The 15,771-nt window shown below is 44.1% G+C and overlaps 1 protein-coding gene across 5 annotated transcripts in view; it reads left to right on the top strand.

Annotated features, from left to right (window-relative positions):
- The window catches only part of OPLAH (5-oxoprolinase, ATP-hydrolysing), a 148,900-nt gene extending 144,061 nt beyond the window's left edge, over nucleotides 1–4,839 (top strand). For all 5 annotated transcript variants that reach the window (XM_033933005.1, XM_033933006.1, XM_033933002.1 and 2 more), the window contains one exon: nucleotides 4,119–4,839. In XM_033933005.1, the coding sequence (XP_033788896.1) occupies nucleotides 4,119–4,286 (168 nt within the window). In that variant the 3' untranslated portion in view covers nucleotides 4,287–4,839. The remainder of the gene's footprint in view (nucleotides 1–4,118) is intronic.
- The last annotated feature ends 10,932 nt before the right edge of the window (nucleotides 4,840–15,771 follow it).

Raw genomic sequence — 15,771 nt, 5'->3', positions numbered from 1 at the left:
CTGTCTGTGTCTCTCTGCGTGTTTCTGTCTCTGTGTGTGTCTCTCTCTGTGACTCACTCTCTCTATCTTTGTGTCTCTGTCTCTCTGCGTGTGTGTCTCTGTGCTTGTGTGTCTCTCTCTTTCTGTGTCTCTGTGTGTGTGTGTCTCTGTCTCTCTCTGTGTGTGTGTGTGTCTCTGTCTCTCCCTCTGTGTGTCTCTGCCTCTCTCTGTGTTTCTGTCTCTCTGCGTGTCTCTCTTTGTGTGTCTCTGTCTCTCTCTGCGTGCCTCTTCCTGTGTCTGTGTGTCTCTCTGTGTCTCTTTCTCTCTCTGTGTGTCTGTGTGTGTGTCTCTGTGTCTTTGTCTGTGTGTCTCTTTCTGTGTCTCTGTCTCTCTCTCTATGTCTGTGTGTGTGTCTCTCTCTCTGTGACTCTGTCTCTCTCTCTCTGTGTCTGTGTGTGTCTCTCTCTATCTCTCTCCGTGTCTGTGTGTCTCTCTCTCTGTCTCTCTGTGTCTATGTGTCTTTCTCTGTCTCTCTCTCTGTGACTCTCTCTCTCTCTGTGTCTCTGTTTCTCTCTGCGTGTGTCTCTCTGTGTCTGTGTGTGTCTCTCTGTCTCTGTGTCTGTGGCTCTATGTTTGTGTATCTCTCTATCTGTCTCTCTCTCTCTCTGTCTTTGTGTGTGTGTCTCTTTCTCTGTGTGTCTCTTCTCTGCGTGTGTGTATCTCTCTCTCTGTGTCTCTGTCTCTCTGGTGTCTCTCTCTCTCTGTGTCTGTCTCTCTCTCTCTCTGTGTGTCTCTCTCTCTCTCTGTGTCTGTGTCTCTCTCTCTGTGTCTCTCTCTGTATGTCTCTGTCTCTCTGCACGTGTGTGTCTCTCTCTGTTTGTGTGTCTCTCTCTCTCTGTCTTTGTCTCTCTCTCTGTGTCTCTTTGTGTGTCTGTGTCTCTCTCTGTGTCTGTGTCTCTCTTTCTGTGACTCTCTCTCTGTGTCTCTGTGTGTGTCTCTCTCTCTTTGTCTCTCTGTGTCTCTCCCTCTCTGTGTCTCTGTCTCTCCCTCTCTGTGTCTCTGTCTCTTTGTGTGTGTGTCTCTGTCTCTCTCTGTGTGTCTCTGTCTCTCTCTCTCTGTGTCTCTGTCTCTCCCTTTCTGTGTCTTTGTGTGTGTGTGTCTCTGTCTCTCTCTGTGTCTCTGTCTCTCTGCGTGTGTGTGTCTCTTTTTGTGTGTATGTGTGTCTCTTTGTGTGTGTGTGTCTCTCTTTGTGTGTCTCTGTCTCTCTCTGCGTGTCTCTCCCTGTGTCTGTGTGTGTGTCTCTGTGTCTTTCTCTGCGTGTCTCTCTGTGTCTGTGTGTCTCTTTCTATGTCTGTCTCTCTCTGTCTGTGTGTGTGTCTCTCTCTCTGTGACTCTATCTCTCTCTCTCTCTGTGTCTGTGTGTGTCTCTCTCTATATCTCTCCGTGTCTGTGTGACTCTGTCTCTCTCTCTGTGTCTGTGTGTGTCTCTCTCTATCTCTGTGTCTGTGTGTCTCTCTCTGTCTCTGTCTCTCTGTGTCTGAGTGTCTCTCTCTCTATGTCTGTGTGTCTCTCTCTCTCTCTGTGACTCTGTCTGTCTCTCTCTCTCTCTCTCTCTATCTCTGTAGTTCCGTCCTGGTCTGGTAGAGGCAGCAGTACAGAGGAAGAAAACGTTGTTTCTTAAAAAATAAGACTATAAGAGAGAAGGAAAAGGGAAAAAAGCAAATGGTCTCCAGTAAGAAGTGACACTCTGACCGGCAGCAGCTTTAATATGGGCAGGAAGAACTGGACATGCTACATGTGCTGGTCATACTTTTCTCTGCTGTCTACTAGATAACTGAATGTATTTCTTAGCCCGTCACTTACTCACAGAAAGCCCCTCGGTAGCCATTGCACTCAGTGGCATAGTACGGGTGAGTGGCGCTCAAGGCAGTGGCACTCCTTCTTGCCCCTCCTTCCCTTTTGAACTTCTCTGTCGTGAGCAGCATGCTCACATTGGTGTCGGCCTGCCCTATGATGCCACTTCCTAGGCGCAGACGTCAGAGAGAGCGCGCCGATGCTGACGTAGGCAGCAACCTTGCGCCAGTGAAATAAAAAAGGTACAGGGGAATGCAAGGGGTGTGTGGCGCGGAGGGGAAGACTACGGCCGGGGCTGTCCCACCCCCCAGCTTCCTACTCCACTGATTGCGCTGCTCAGAACCTGCAGTTATCCACTGAAGTTTGCTACCAGAATAATGGAAGGACCTTTCTGATGCTCTCAAACAACTGAAAAAATTCCCTTACGGGATGAAAACTAGTTCCGAGCACAAATTAGCAAGAAGAGGTGAGCCGCTGGAGCTCCAAACATCTGGATTTTCTTCTTCTGCCTCTGCTGCCCATTGTGATGATGTTCTTGTCTCCAGAACACGTCTCAGCCTCGCTGCCTGATCACGCTGGAAAGCGCAAAACGGAGGCTCCACCAGGCCAGCCTTCTTGGCCCTGGTCTGTTTTCTTTCCATTTGGTAAGCAGAGCCAGTGGCTGCAGGTCCCTGGGAACGCACCAAGGCGCCAACGTGCCACAAGTCCAAATCTGGATCATGACAGTTGCTGCCTGAAAGCACTGTTCACTGCTTACACTCACCGTTCTCTGTAAGCTGAGCGGGAGTCCTCCAACCATATTGCTACCAGTAGGGGGTGATACTTCAATATTGTGTTTTCAATTGCTAGGGACAGGCAGGTTCCCCAGAGGTTGCCTGTTCTTTACTATAGAAAATATGAGAGTGAAGCAGCCTCCCCCCCCCCCGGGGTCAGGACAGTAGGTAACATAGTAGATGACGGCAGATAAAGACCCGAATGGTCCATCCAGTCTGCCCAACCTGATTCAATTTAAATTTTAAATTTTTTTTCTTCTTAGCTTTACCCAGTACTGTGCTTGGGTTCCAACTGCCGAAATCTCTGTTAAGACTTACTCCAGCCCATCTACACCCTCCCAGCCTTTGAAGCCCTCCCCAGCCCATCCTCCACCAAACGGCCATACACAGACACAGACCGTGCAAGTCTGCGCAGTACTGCACGGTCTTCCACTCAGCTTAAAGGAAACAAGCAGAAGGGCTGGACCTACTATTTGGCGACTTTTAGTACCTGGCCCTGCAGCCCCTCGTAGGCCACTGCTGCTCACACAGGCCACGAACAGGATCCTGAAAGTGCTCAAATTCACCCTTGAAGATCAAAACACGCCAGCCTCATGCAGGCTTCTGGCCCAAACTTTGCACCCGGTATACCTCGGTGGCCTGCCAGCAGTTTGAGATAAAACGGTAGTCCTGTCTGGGCCGGGTGAAGGGGAGGAGGAGGGATATAAGGAGGTTTTTTTTATCATTATCATGCATTCCTCATCCTACTTCAGTTTTAGAAAATCAGTAAAAATGAATTTGTTTAATCGATTTGTAACCTAAGAATCTTACAGTTTTTCACTTCTTCCATCCTGTAAGCTTGTATTCGATGGCTTTGTATTGTGACCATTTCGCTGATTGTCCAGCGCTTCTTGTTGTAAACCACCTCGAACTATCATGGTTTTGGCGGTATATAAGAATAAAATTATTATTATTATTTTTGGAGTATTTTGGGAATCTCCATGTGTTAGAGAGGAGACACTGTAAGTCAGGGATGTCAAAGACCCTCCTCGAGGGCCACAATCCAGTCGGGTTATCAGGATTTCCCCAGTGAATGTGCATGAGATCTATTAGCATACAATGAAAGCAGTGCATGCAAATAGATCGCATGCATATTCATTGGGGAAATCCTGAAAACCCGACTGGATTGCGGTCCTCGAGGACCGACTTTGACACCCCCGTCATAGAGCTTTATGATTATAGAAACATTGTAACATGATGGCAGATAAAGGCCAAATGGCCCATCCAGCCTGCCCATCCGCAGTAACCATTCTCTCTTCCTCTCTCTAAGACAGGGGTGTCAAAGTTCCTCCTCGACAGCTGCAATCCAGTCGGGTTTTCAGGATTTCCTCAATGAATATGCACGAGATCTATTAGCATACAATGAAAACAGGGACTTTGACACCCTTGCTCTAAGTGAATGCTGTAGTACTGTCCTGCTTTCATATGATCAGTGACCGGTGTGAGTCTTTTTTCTTATCACCATCTCCATAGGATGTGTTTTGCCTGCAGACCCCTGGAGGTGGTGGATTTGGCAAGAGCAATGGGACAGAGGCCTCCCCAATTGAGGAAAGCAACGCTGTGCTCAAGCGGAAATCGGAAAGATGCTTCACAGAGAGAGGCAGTGTGTATGAATACCGTATGACACAGGAGACTGTGTAAAGGACAGTGGGGGAGGGAGCATGGAAGGGGTGCAGGTGGCAACGTAAGGGTGGAGTGGGAGGTGGAGATGATGATAGTAGAAGGGTGCAGTAGTGGTTAAGGAGGAAGTGTAAGGGCCAGGGGGGTGGAAGATATGGTGTGAGAGGTTGGTGAGCATGGTTTGAAGGTAGCAGGAGCCGGGATGATGATGGACGCGATTGTAAAAAGCTACTGTGAGAGAGCCCGAGGCAACAGTGTAGAGGAGATAAGGGAGTGAGCGTGAGTGCACTAGAGGAGGAGGTGAGGAGCTCATGGGGTGAAGAAGGCAACATGGTAGATTGATAGGGACAGAAGAAGTGGTGTGAAAGGATGGTGGGATGGAGGAGGTGATTTTAGGAGAAGACAGATGGTATGAGAGGTTGATGAGGGAGGAAGAGGTGGTTTGATGGCCTGGTGGGGGGAAAGAACCTGCTACTTCTCAAACATTTACTAGGCCTTGAGGACTTGGGTCTCAGAACCTAGAATAGACAAACATTGCAATAATATTGTTAATAAAATGTCTCATACTTCACTACTCGGGTGTGTCTGGTGTATCGCTAATATGACCTCTCCCAAACGCCATTCCACGAGGAAGCCATGATTATACCAACCTTCTTCCATCAAGGAACTGTCGTGCACCATCTCTCTTTCTCTTGCCTCACCTAGACACTGTATCTACTTTTGGAGTGTCCCAAAAAACAGGTCTGCTAGGTCCCAAAGGAAGGAAATTGTAGAGAGACACGATGAGCAAAAAATATACGACGATCTACTAGCCACCAGAGCAGCAAAAGTAGACCTCCACATCGACCAAGACGACCAACTACAAATGAATGAAATCTTGAACATCTTTCTTGGCTGTGTTTCAGCATACTATCTACGGTGACACTTAGATCTTATTTTTCATGGGTGCAGACTCCTAAGGGGGGACTCTAGCATCAGATAACTGTGATTTGGATTATTCTTCCCAATGGGCCTCACTATGCATTTGTCCACATTAAATTTCATTGTCATTCGGATGCCCAGTCTTCTAATTTCCTAAGGTCTTGCTTCAATTTTTCAGTCTCTGTGTGTTTTATTTAACAGCTTTGAATAATTTTTTGTCCATCTGCAAATTTAATCGCCTCACTTGTTGTTCTGATTTCCAGATCATTTATGTTTAACAAATACCAGATATTAATCCCTTCTCTTTCTTTCCTTCCTTCCTTCTTTTTCTTTCTTTCCTTCTTTTTTCCCCATGGCCACACAGGCCTCCCTGATTAGGAATCTGAAACACACTGATTAATTCCCCTTTCCTCTGCTTAGCTTGTGTCGGGGTTTACACTGCCTAAATCTTTGAAGACAAATAGTGGGGTTTTCTTTCTATTTTCAGTATTATTGTTTAGTTATTAAGTACATTTCTTATGGGATTCTTCCTTTTCTACATATTATTCAGATATTGTCCTATGTGAAATTAAAGATGGGTTGTAATTGATTATAAACCGCTCTCAAACCACATGTACAGGGCAGGATATAAAGTGCCCTAATAGAATGTTCACCAAGTCACTAGGACTCGAATACTTGACAGAATGGACAAAGGGTAAAGCTTTACGATAACCTCATAGCAACGCATGCAGCAAAACTCGAACCCTCCATAACCAGATTGTTAACCTCAACATCTGACTTCAAAGCATTCCGCAAAGAACTCAAAACGCTACTTTTCAAAAAGCATATTCAAAACACCTAATCTCCTCTTCCACATACACCGACCAGGTTACCCACTCCCTGACACCACATCCTCAACCGACCAAAAAAAACAAAACAAAAAAAAAAAAACAAAAAACCTAATTCTTCCTACCGATTTATTACCTACCAACGCCTGGAAAAAGATTTGATATGTAATGTAATATAACTGCTTTCATCCAATGTTACCAAGTCTATACTCATTCTGTTACTATGTCTTACCCTAAATGTCACGTACCCTCCTGGAAATGTCCAGCTTCTTCTTATGTAATCCGCTTTGAACCGCAAGGTACAAGCGGAATAGAAATCACTAACGTAATGTAATGTAATGTAATTATCAGCTGCTCTGGTGGGAAAGGGATGTAAGGCTCCTGCCTCCAGGTTTTCCCTTATGCTCTATCTTCCTGTCTCTTTTTAAGACCTGTTTGAAAGTGGGATCTTTTGTGCCTTTTCCTTCCTGTCCTGAGGAGCTGACAGCCTCAGCCTAAAATATATATACAGCCTTAGAAGAAACTTATACTGTATTTATTTCTGTATTTATTTTTACTATTTATATACCACTATCTGTCCCAGTGGATATTTCTATAGTGCTACTAGCCGCACGCAGCGCTGTACAGAGTCACAAAGAGTAAGTCCCTGCTCGAAAGAGCTTATAATCTAAACAGGCAAGACAGACAAACAGGATGTCATGGATACAGTTAAGAGGGCTGGGTTGGAGGGCAGAGGAGTAGGGTTAAAGATTGAAAGCTATATCAAAAAGGTGGGTTTTCAGTCTGCTTTTAAACAAGGGAAGAGGCTCACACTCTTATCTAATGTACCCGGGGCAGTGGGGGATTAAGTGACTTGCTCAGGGTTACAAGGATCAGCATGGGATTTGAACTTCAAGGTGCTGAGGCTGTGGCTCTAACTCCTGTGCCACTCACTCCAGATCATTTCTAAATTATATTAAATAGCACCGGTTCCACTTTTTCACCCTCTGATTTCTGTCTAATAACCAGTTCCTAATCCATAACAGAACATTGCCTCCTATCCCACGATTGTTTAACACTCTCCTTATGCACTTGAAACAAACACACTTATCCTAAAAACCAAGGGCTCCTTTTACGAAGGCTACACGGAAAATACGCCAGCTCTATGGAGACGTTAGCGTCTATCGCAGGGATCTCAAAGTCTCTCCTTGAGGGCCGCAATCCAGTCGGGTTTTCAGGATTTCCCCAATGAATATGCATTGAAAGCAGTGCATGCAAATAGATCTCATGCATATTCATTGCGGAAATCCTGAAAACCCGACTGGATTGCGGCCCTCAAGGAGGGACTTTGAGACCCCTGGTCTAGCGCATGCGCTAAAACCGCTAGTACACCTTCGTAAAAGGAGCCCCAAGAGTCAGTCACTCCACACTTATATCCGTGGTTCCTCCCTGCCCCTATGATCCAACATCTCACCCTCTTTCTTTGTTTCCTCCCTCCATCCTGTGGCATCTATCTTCTACCCCTTGCCCCCAGGTCCAGCATTACTCCTCCACTCCTCTTCCCTCCTGCCCATTTCCGGCATCTCTCCCTTTTCTCAACCCCTCCCCTGGATCTACCTTCAAACTTGTCTTTAGTACCAGAGGTTATGAGCAGTGACAGTGATTCACACACACTATATGCAATTAACCCTGGAGCCTTCCCTCTGCCACATCCCACCCTCTCTGAGGTAACTTCTTGTTTCTAGAGGGAAGGCTCTGGGTCCAGCCATGGTGCTAAAGACAGTTTTGAAAGTAGACCCAAGTGGGAGAAGGGTTGAGAGAGAGGGTGGAGGGGACGTGATGCTAGAGCTGGGCTGCCGGGGTCCGAGCTGCTCTCAGCAAGTATTGCTTTCCTTTCCAGGTGCCGCCTCAAGGAGGTGGGGTACCTGTGCACTGCTGCAAAAAGGCGTTCCCAGTGTGTTCATGTGGGCACAGCTTAAAGGAAATACTGGTGCTGCTGGGAAGGAAGGAGGTGGAGGAGGGTGTTTTAGTACAAGAATAATGGGAGGTGTTGCAGTGATCTTGAGAGAGGATAATGTTCAAAAGTTTATCACTGATATAACTCTACTTGCGTTAGCCCATTTGGATGTATGGTAATAAGGGCCAACAGCCATCAGCCACGGTTGCATGTTGCAGGTTTCTGGGTCTCACTGTGACTTCTTAGGAGGACCCGACGTTTGAGCCATCATGCTGTGGCTTTCTTCAGGGTAGGCTGTGAGCTTTGCAGCTTGTCTTTATATATAGTAGGTCCTCAAACCCGATTGGTTAGGGCTTGAGGTGAATGAGGCAGGAAAGTCCATTGGTCACCAATTTGAATTTTAGCGGGAAAGTCAGTTGGTCTCTTTTTCCAACAGAATGGAAAAGTCTCTGGTGGGTTTAGAGATGTTCTCCCCTTGAAGCTGGCTTATATGTTCTTTTCTCTGTATTGTAGTAGATTGTTATGATGGTACCAAGAATAGTCTCTGGATCAGTATTTAAAATCACTGGAGATAAATAGAAATTTTTTTAAAAAAGAAAAGATAATATATTTTTCATTGAACTAACATAATAAACTTTTTGCCTAGCTTTTGAAGGTAATGTCAGAGCACGGCATCAATGATTTTATGGTGAGAATACTAAAATGACACTTTACTGGATTGTTTTAAAATAAGACTTTTGAAGTTAAAATGATGAAATATTTTGACGCCCACTAGCCAGCTCTTAATAAAGAGCTGAATGTCTTATCACTTTATAATGTAGTATAAAACAGGAGAATCAAATCCACAAATGAAAGATCGTGAGACAAGAAGTGGAATTGTCCTATACAAACTATCGACTTATCGATCAGAACTCCCAAGTCTCTTTCCTGGGAGGTCTCTCCAAGTACCGCCCCAGACATCCTGTATTTGTGCATGAGATTTTTGTTACCAACATGCATCAACTTACACTTATCCACGTTGAACCTCATCTGCCATATCGCAGCCCATTCCTCGAGCCTGATTATGTCACGTTGCAGATCTTCGCAATCTCCCTGTCTGAATAACTTCGTATCGTCCGCAAATTTAATCACCTCACTCATCGTACCAATGTCCACATCATTTATAAAGAGGTTGAAGAGCACGGGTCCAATTGCCGAGCCCTGCGGCACCCCACTGGTGATGCTCTTCCAGTCCAAGTATTGTCCATTTACCCCCACTCTTTGTTTACTATGCTTGAACCAGTTTTTAATCCACGTGAGTATTTCACCCTTGATTCCATGGCTTGCAATTTTCCGAAGTAGTCGTTCATGTGGAACCTTCTCAAATGCCTTTATTTCATACAGCAATAACTCAATGACTTGACATGTACATGTTTCAGCCAGAATGGCCTGCCTCAGGAATCTTAAAAAGTCACATAGTGGATATGAATAAATTGGTCCACAATGGAACATACATTCAAATCATGATTGCTGAATCAAAAATGGCTAAATAAATGAAGCCACACAAAATTCTGAAGTAAATGCTGGAGCCGAAATAACATTCGTCTGCGTTTTTCTGGAACGTGGACGAATGTTATTTCAGCTCCAGCATTTACTTCAGAGTTTTTGTGTGGCATCATTTATTTAGCCATTTTTGATTCAGCAATCATGATTTGAATGTATGTTCCATTGTGGACCAATTTATTCATATCCACTATGTGACTTTTTAAGATGCCTGCGTCAGGCCGTTCTGGCCGAAACATGTACATATCGAGTCATTGAGTTGTTGCTGGATGAAATAAAGGATATTTTTACCATCTTTTTGAATCCACCAGTCTGTATAGGCCAATTCCACTTCTTGTCTCATTATCACTTCATAAAGCATAAAATTATATGGCTCTGTCCCCTCTGATCACCCATCCATCTCTCCCTGTTTCTCGCCCCACCCCCACCCCTACACCTTTTCACTGGGAATGCTTTTATATTTCACTTATGTATTTTGATATTTGTCTTTTGCTCATTTCTGACCCGAAGAAGGTATTACCTTTGAAAGTTACACAAAATATGTACAAAGTTAATCTAATAAAATGTTAGCAATTTGTCGTCTTTTTCTCTTTCATTTTATTTCTGTTTATTGCATTTTAAAAGTGAAATGACACAGCTACCACTCTGTTTTATCCATACTACAAAGGAGGTACTTTTAACATTTGTATAAACGATATTGCTGAAGGGCTGCCAGGTAAGATTTGCCTCGTTGTGGATGATATCAAAATCTGCAATAGAGTAGACATGCCAGATGGTGTGAATAACATGAAGAAAGACCTGGCGAAACTTGAAGAATGGTCTGAAATTTGGCAGCTAAAATTTAATGCTAAGAACTGCAAGGTCTTGCATTTGGGCTGCAAAAACCAGAGGGAACGGTACAGTTTAGGGGGTGAAGAATTTATGGGCACGACGGAAGAGCAGGACTTGGGTGTGATTGTGTGCGATGATCGTAAGGTGGCCAAACAGGTTGAAAAGGTGACATCGAAAGCTAGAAGGATGCTAGATTGCATAGGGAGTGGTATGGCCAGTAAGAAAAAGGAGGTATTGATGCCTCTGTATAAGACTCTGGTGAGACCTCATTTAAAATATTGTGTACAATTCTGGAGGCCGCACCTTCAAAAAGATATAAAAAGGATGGATTCAGTCCAGAGCATGAACGACTACTTCAGAAAATTGCGAGCCTTGGAATCGAGAGTGAAATACGTGGATTAAAAACTGGTTGGCAGATAGGAAGCAGAGTCGGGGTAAATGGACAATACTCGGACTGGAAAAGCATCATGAGTGGAGTGCTGCAGGGTTCGGTGCTTGGACTCATGCTCTTCAACATATTTATAAACGACCTGGAAATTGGTATGACGAGTGAGGTGATTAAATTTGCAGATGATACGAAGTTATTCAGAGTAGTGAAGACACAGAAGGATAGTGAAGACACAGAAGGATTGCGAAGACCTGCAATGTAACATAAACACGCTCGAGAAATGGGCCGCAACATGGCAAATGAGGTTTAACGTGGATAAGTGTAAGGTGATGCATGTCGGTAACAAAACTCTTATACACGAATACAAGATGTCCAGTGCAGTACTCTGAAAGACCCCCCAGGAAAGAGACTTGGGAGTACTGAACGACAAATCAATGAAGCCTTCCGTGCAATGCAAGGCAGCAGCGAAAAGGGCGAACAGAATGCTAGGAATGATTAAGAAGGGGATTACAAACAGATCGAAGAAGGTTATCATGCCACTGTACCAGGCTATGGTATGCCCTCACCTGGAATACTGCGTCCAGCACTGGTTGCCGTATATGAAGGAGGATAGTATTACTCAAAAGGATCCAGAAAAGAGCGACTAAAATGGTTAAGGGGCTGGAGGAGTTGCCGTACAGCGAAAGATTAGAGAAACTGGGCCTCTTCTCCCTCGAACAGAGGAGATTGAGAGGGGACATGATCGAAACATTCAAGGTACTGAAGGGAATAGACTTTTAGTAGATAAGGACAGGCTGTTCACCCTCTCCAAGGTAGGAAGAATGAGAGAGCACTCTCTAAAATTGAAAGGGGATAGATTCCTTACGAACATAAGGAAGTTCTTCATCCAGAGAGTGGTAGAAAACTGGAACACTCTTCCAGAGGCTATTATAGGGGAAAATACCCTCCAGGGATTTAAGACAAAGTTAGACAAGTTCCTGCTGAACCAGAACATACGCAGGTAAGGCTAGATTCAGTTAGGGCACTGGTCTTTGACCTAAGGGCCGCTGTGTGAGCGGACTGCTGGGCACGATGGACCACTGGTCTGACCCAGCAGTGGCAATTCTTATGTTCTTATGTCATAAGGCGTATGGGGACAGACTTAAAGATTAGCAATATGTCTGGAGATGGAATGAAAAGCCAACAATAAACTTACACTTGTACTAAAAATGGCTTCTTCTAAACCAAGAAACAGATATTAATCATATGAGAGGAAAAATAGTCTCTGAAACCTGCTCAGAGACTGATGGAAATCAAAAGATTTAAGTCTGAGACTTATCAGTTCCAGATTTCAATCATAGACCCTAAAAAGGAACGGAGAAGGATCGTCAATAAGACAGACAAAGATCTCAGTACTTTGGAGGAAAGGTAGGAGAGGGGAGTTGAGTTGAGTTGCGCATGAGTTGAGTCTCATTCATTTGAAAGGAAGCTCTGGAATGAGAGGGCAGAGGATGAAGTTAAGAGGTGAAAGGTTCCGGAGTAATCTAAGGAATTATTTTTTTACAGAAAGGGTGGTAGATGCATGGAATAGTCTCCCCGAAGATGTGGTGGAGACAGAGACTCTAATTTCAAGAAAGCCTGGGGATAGGCACATGAGATTTCTTAGGGAGAGGAAGAGATAATGGTTACTGCGGATGTGCAGACTGGATGGGCCTTTTGGCCTTTATCTGCCATCATGTTTCGGTTTATTTATTTTGTCATTTATTTAGCCCCTCCTCCCAAAGAAGCCCAGAACGGGTTACAGGAGTACATTCATAGTATGGTTAGGAAAAATTTTAGTGAGACATAAACTTTACAGCGTGGACAAAGGGGTTTAGATTACAGCAATTACAGTATAGACATAACATGCAGACTTACAAATACAGACTTAGTGGACATATGGTGTTTTAAATTGCAGCATTTTCAGTGTAGATATACTAGGAAGTGAAATAGGTTTTCTTTCTTTCTATATTAAGATACCATTGACATACATTACTAAATTTAATGCTATCAACAGGGACACCTTTCAGGGATTCTCTCTGGATCCAATCCTCTGGTTGCCTCTTCAGTTGCCGTGTAGCCAATGGTCTCCCTGATCCTCTGAAGTAGTAGGGTACTCTCCATGGTGCTGAAATCCAGATTTGAGGCAAGCAGGAAAATCTCTGTGCAAGACCATCCAAGAAATGTTTATAATCCCACCTTTTTTCACCGCCTGTTAGCCTGAGTGATTCACTTTAGGCGGCGCTTGCTTTTGGAGTGTGCAACCTCAAGGGGTGCCAAACACAAAGGGGCAATGCTATGCCATTGGGGAAGTCCCTTAAACCTCCATTGCCCCAGGTAACATAGTTAGATTGTGAGCCTGCTGGGACAGATGGGGAAAATACTTGGAGTACCTGATAGAAAAAAAGATTGTACACTGCCCTGAACTTCACCAAGATAAGGTGGTCTCTAAATGCCAATAAGCACAAAAATATTGTCTCCCCTATGCTATTCCACATCCTGTAGGGAGGGGGCTAGAGAGAGACAGGCGGATGCTGTATTGGAGACACTGAAACTGCTGAAGGGAGGAATCCTAACTCTCCTCCCCCCCCCAAAAAAAAAAAGTGGAATAACCTCATTATGCCATTGTATAGATCCATGGTGAGGCCCCACCTGGAATACTGTGTGCAATTCTGGAGGCCGCATTATCGCAAGGATGTGCTGAGACTGGAGTCGGTGCAAAGAATGGCCACCCGGATGGTCTCGGGACTCAAGGATCTACCGTACGAAAAATGGCTTGACAAATTACAGCTATACTCGCTCGAGGAGCGCAGAGAGAGGGGGGACATGATCGAGACGTTCAAGTATCTTACGGGCCGCATCGAGGCGGAGGAAGATATCTTCTTTTTCAAGGGTCCCACGACAACAAGAGGGCATCCGTTGAAAATCAGGGGCGGGAAACTACGAGGTGACACCAGGAAATTCTTTTTCACTGAAAGAGTGGTTGATCGCTGGAATAGTCTTCCACTACAGGTGATTGAGGCCAGCAGCGTGCCTGATTTTAAGGCCAAATGGGATCGGCACATGGGATCTATTCACAGGGCAAAGGTAGGGGAGGGACATTAAGGTGGGCAGACTAGATGGGCCGTGGGCCCTTATCTGCCGTCTATTTCTATGTTTCTATGTTAACCTCATAGAGACAGAACAGAACCCAACTATGCCCTATTCCGAAGGAAACTGAAAACTCTTCTTTAATGCCAACATGATCTCCACAGAAAGAAAAACTGAAAGCTCTACTCTCTTTAGCTAATATCTACATGACCTCCACATGTACCTTGTTTCTCTTGCTTGGTACGATTAGGTCCTTCCCCCTTTCCCTCCCTATATGCCTATAGACTCCCTCTCCCACTATAGGTCGCCTTGAGCCTGTTTTAGGTTTGTGCGATTAGATTTCTACCACAGCCCAGAATGCTAAATGCTCCGACGCGCTTAGGAATTCTATGAGCGTCAGGGCAGCGTCTGGGCATTTAACGCTCCAGGCCGCGGTAGAAACATCTACCGTGGCTTAGCAAAAGAGGGCCTCTATTTCCTGGCTGACCATAGCTGTGTGACCTTGTTTACCTTAGTACAAAATTTAGAGAATAATACAACCCCACTGTTTCTGAGTTTGTGTTTACCTGATATGAGGTGGAACACTTTTGAGAGAGAGCATAACCTATACATTTTTAAACAACCATTCCTATAGAGGGGATACGTCTTCAGTAATTTCTAAAATGTCTCAAATGGTTGTCAGCCTAATAAAAGGAGGAAAAGAGACCTCAGACTGCCCTCAGTGGTAACTGCCTCTAAGAGGCGATTCTTATCATCACTGGTCTAAAAATACTTCTCAAACTTCTCATTATATATTGTTCATAATTTAAATGATAAAGTATTTAAATAAACTGGATGGCAATCCAAAAAGTTTACAAACTATTCCCCCCCCTTTCTTTAAAAAATTCTTTAATCATTTTATAACTTACATCAAGTACATCAATATTAATATTAACATTGTAACAGATAATTCACTTGAGATTTTACAATTGATCTTTATCAATTTAAATTTATCCCCCTCCCTTCATTTTATATTTCATAAAATCATTTTCTTCAATAATAAAATCCCCCCTCCTCCGCCCTATTTTTCATTTGTACTAAACAGGGAAGAAAAATATATACTTATTCTTTACAATAGCCTGATAATGGCCTCCACACATCCCCCCCCCCTTTTTTTTTTTTTTTTTTTTTTACAAAACCACTATAGTGGTTTTTGAGCGCAGGCTGGCGCGCTGAATGCTCTGCATTGTTTCCAATGATCATAGAGTTCCTATGAGCGTTGGGAGCAGCGCAGAGCATTCAGCGTGCCGGCCTGCGCTCAAAACCACTATCACGGAGTTGTAAAGGGGGGGGGGGGAGTTATGTCTGTAATGTGGCACTTAACTTAAAACTTGGTCCTGATCCCAATGGGGACCTGTTTCATGGTCTGATTCTTTAGGGGATTCAAGAAATCTCTATCTCCTTCAGTGTCTTTTCATGGATTTTGATGCTCATGTTATAGGATGCTCGCGAAGGTCGGTTGCATGCAAATTAGTACTAGTTAAAGTAATATAATGAGCTGATAATTGATGTTATGCAACTCATTCTGTAACTTGTGTGTGCAATTTATGCACGAAGCAAAATGTTTGGTACACACATGCTACGGTTGACGTGGAGCTGTGGAAGATAACGTAATAACAGATTTCTAGACTGCATAACCGAGAGTTCAATGCGGTTTCCAAAAACTTATGCTATAAGAAAATACAATGTTGATGGGATGTGAAGATTTAGTTGGTCTTCAAAAATTTTCAGTAGTGTTTATAAGATATAGATCTAATCAATAATGAATGAAAATCTTTATCATGAAAGCAGCCTGATAAGAAAGGCAATGCCCAAGATAATCTCTTTCTTTTACAACCCTTTGCAGATGGGAACGTAAATAAGGCATGAGTCTTCCTACTCCTCTTATTAATCATGATAACAAATCTTTCAGCA

Source organism: Geotrypetes seraphini, chromosome 2, assembly GCF_902459505.1.
Source record: "Geotrypetes seraphini chromosome 2, aGeoSer1.1, whole genome shotgun sequence".
Lineage (NCBI taxonomy): Eukaryota > Metazoa > Chordata > Amphibia > Gymnophiona > Dermophiidae > Geotrypetes > Geotrypetes seraphini.
The sequence above is the reverse complement of the archived record's forward strand: the minus strand, read 5'-3'. Positions and strand labels throughout refer to the sequence as shown.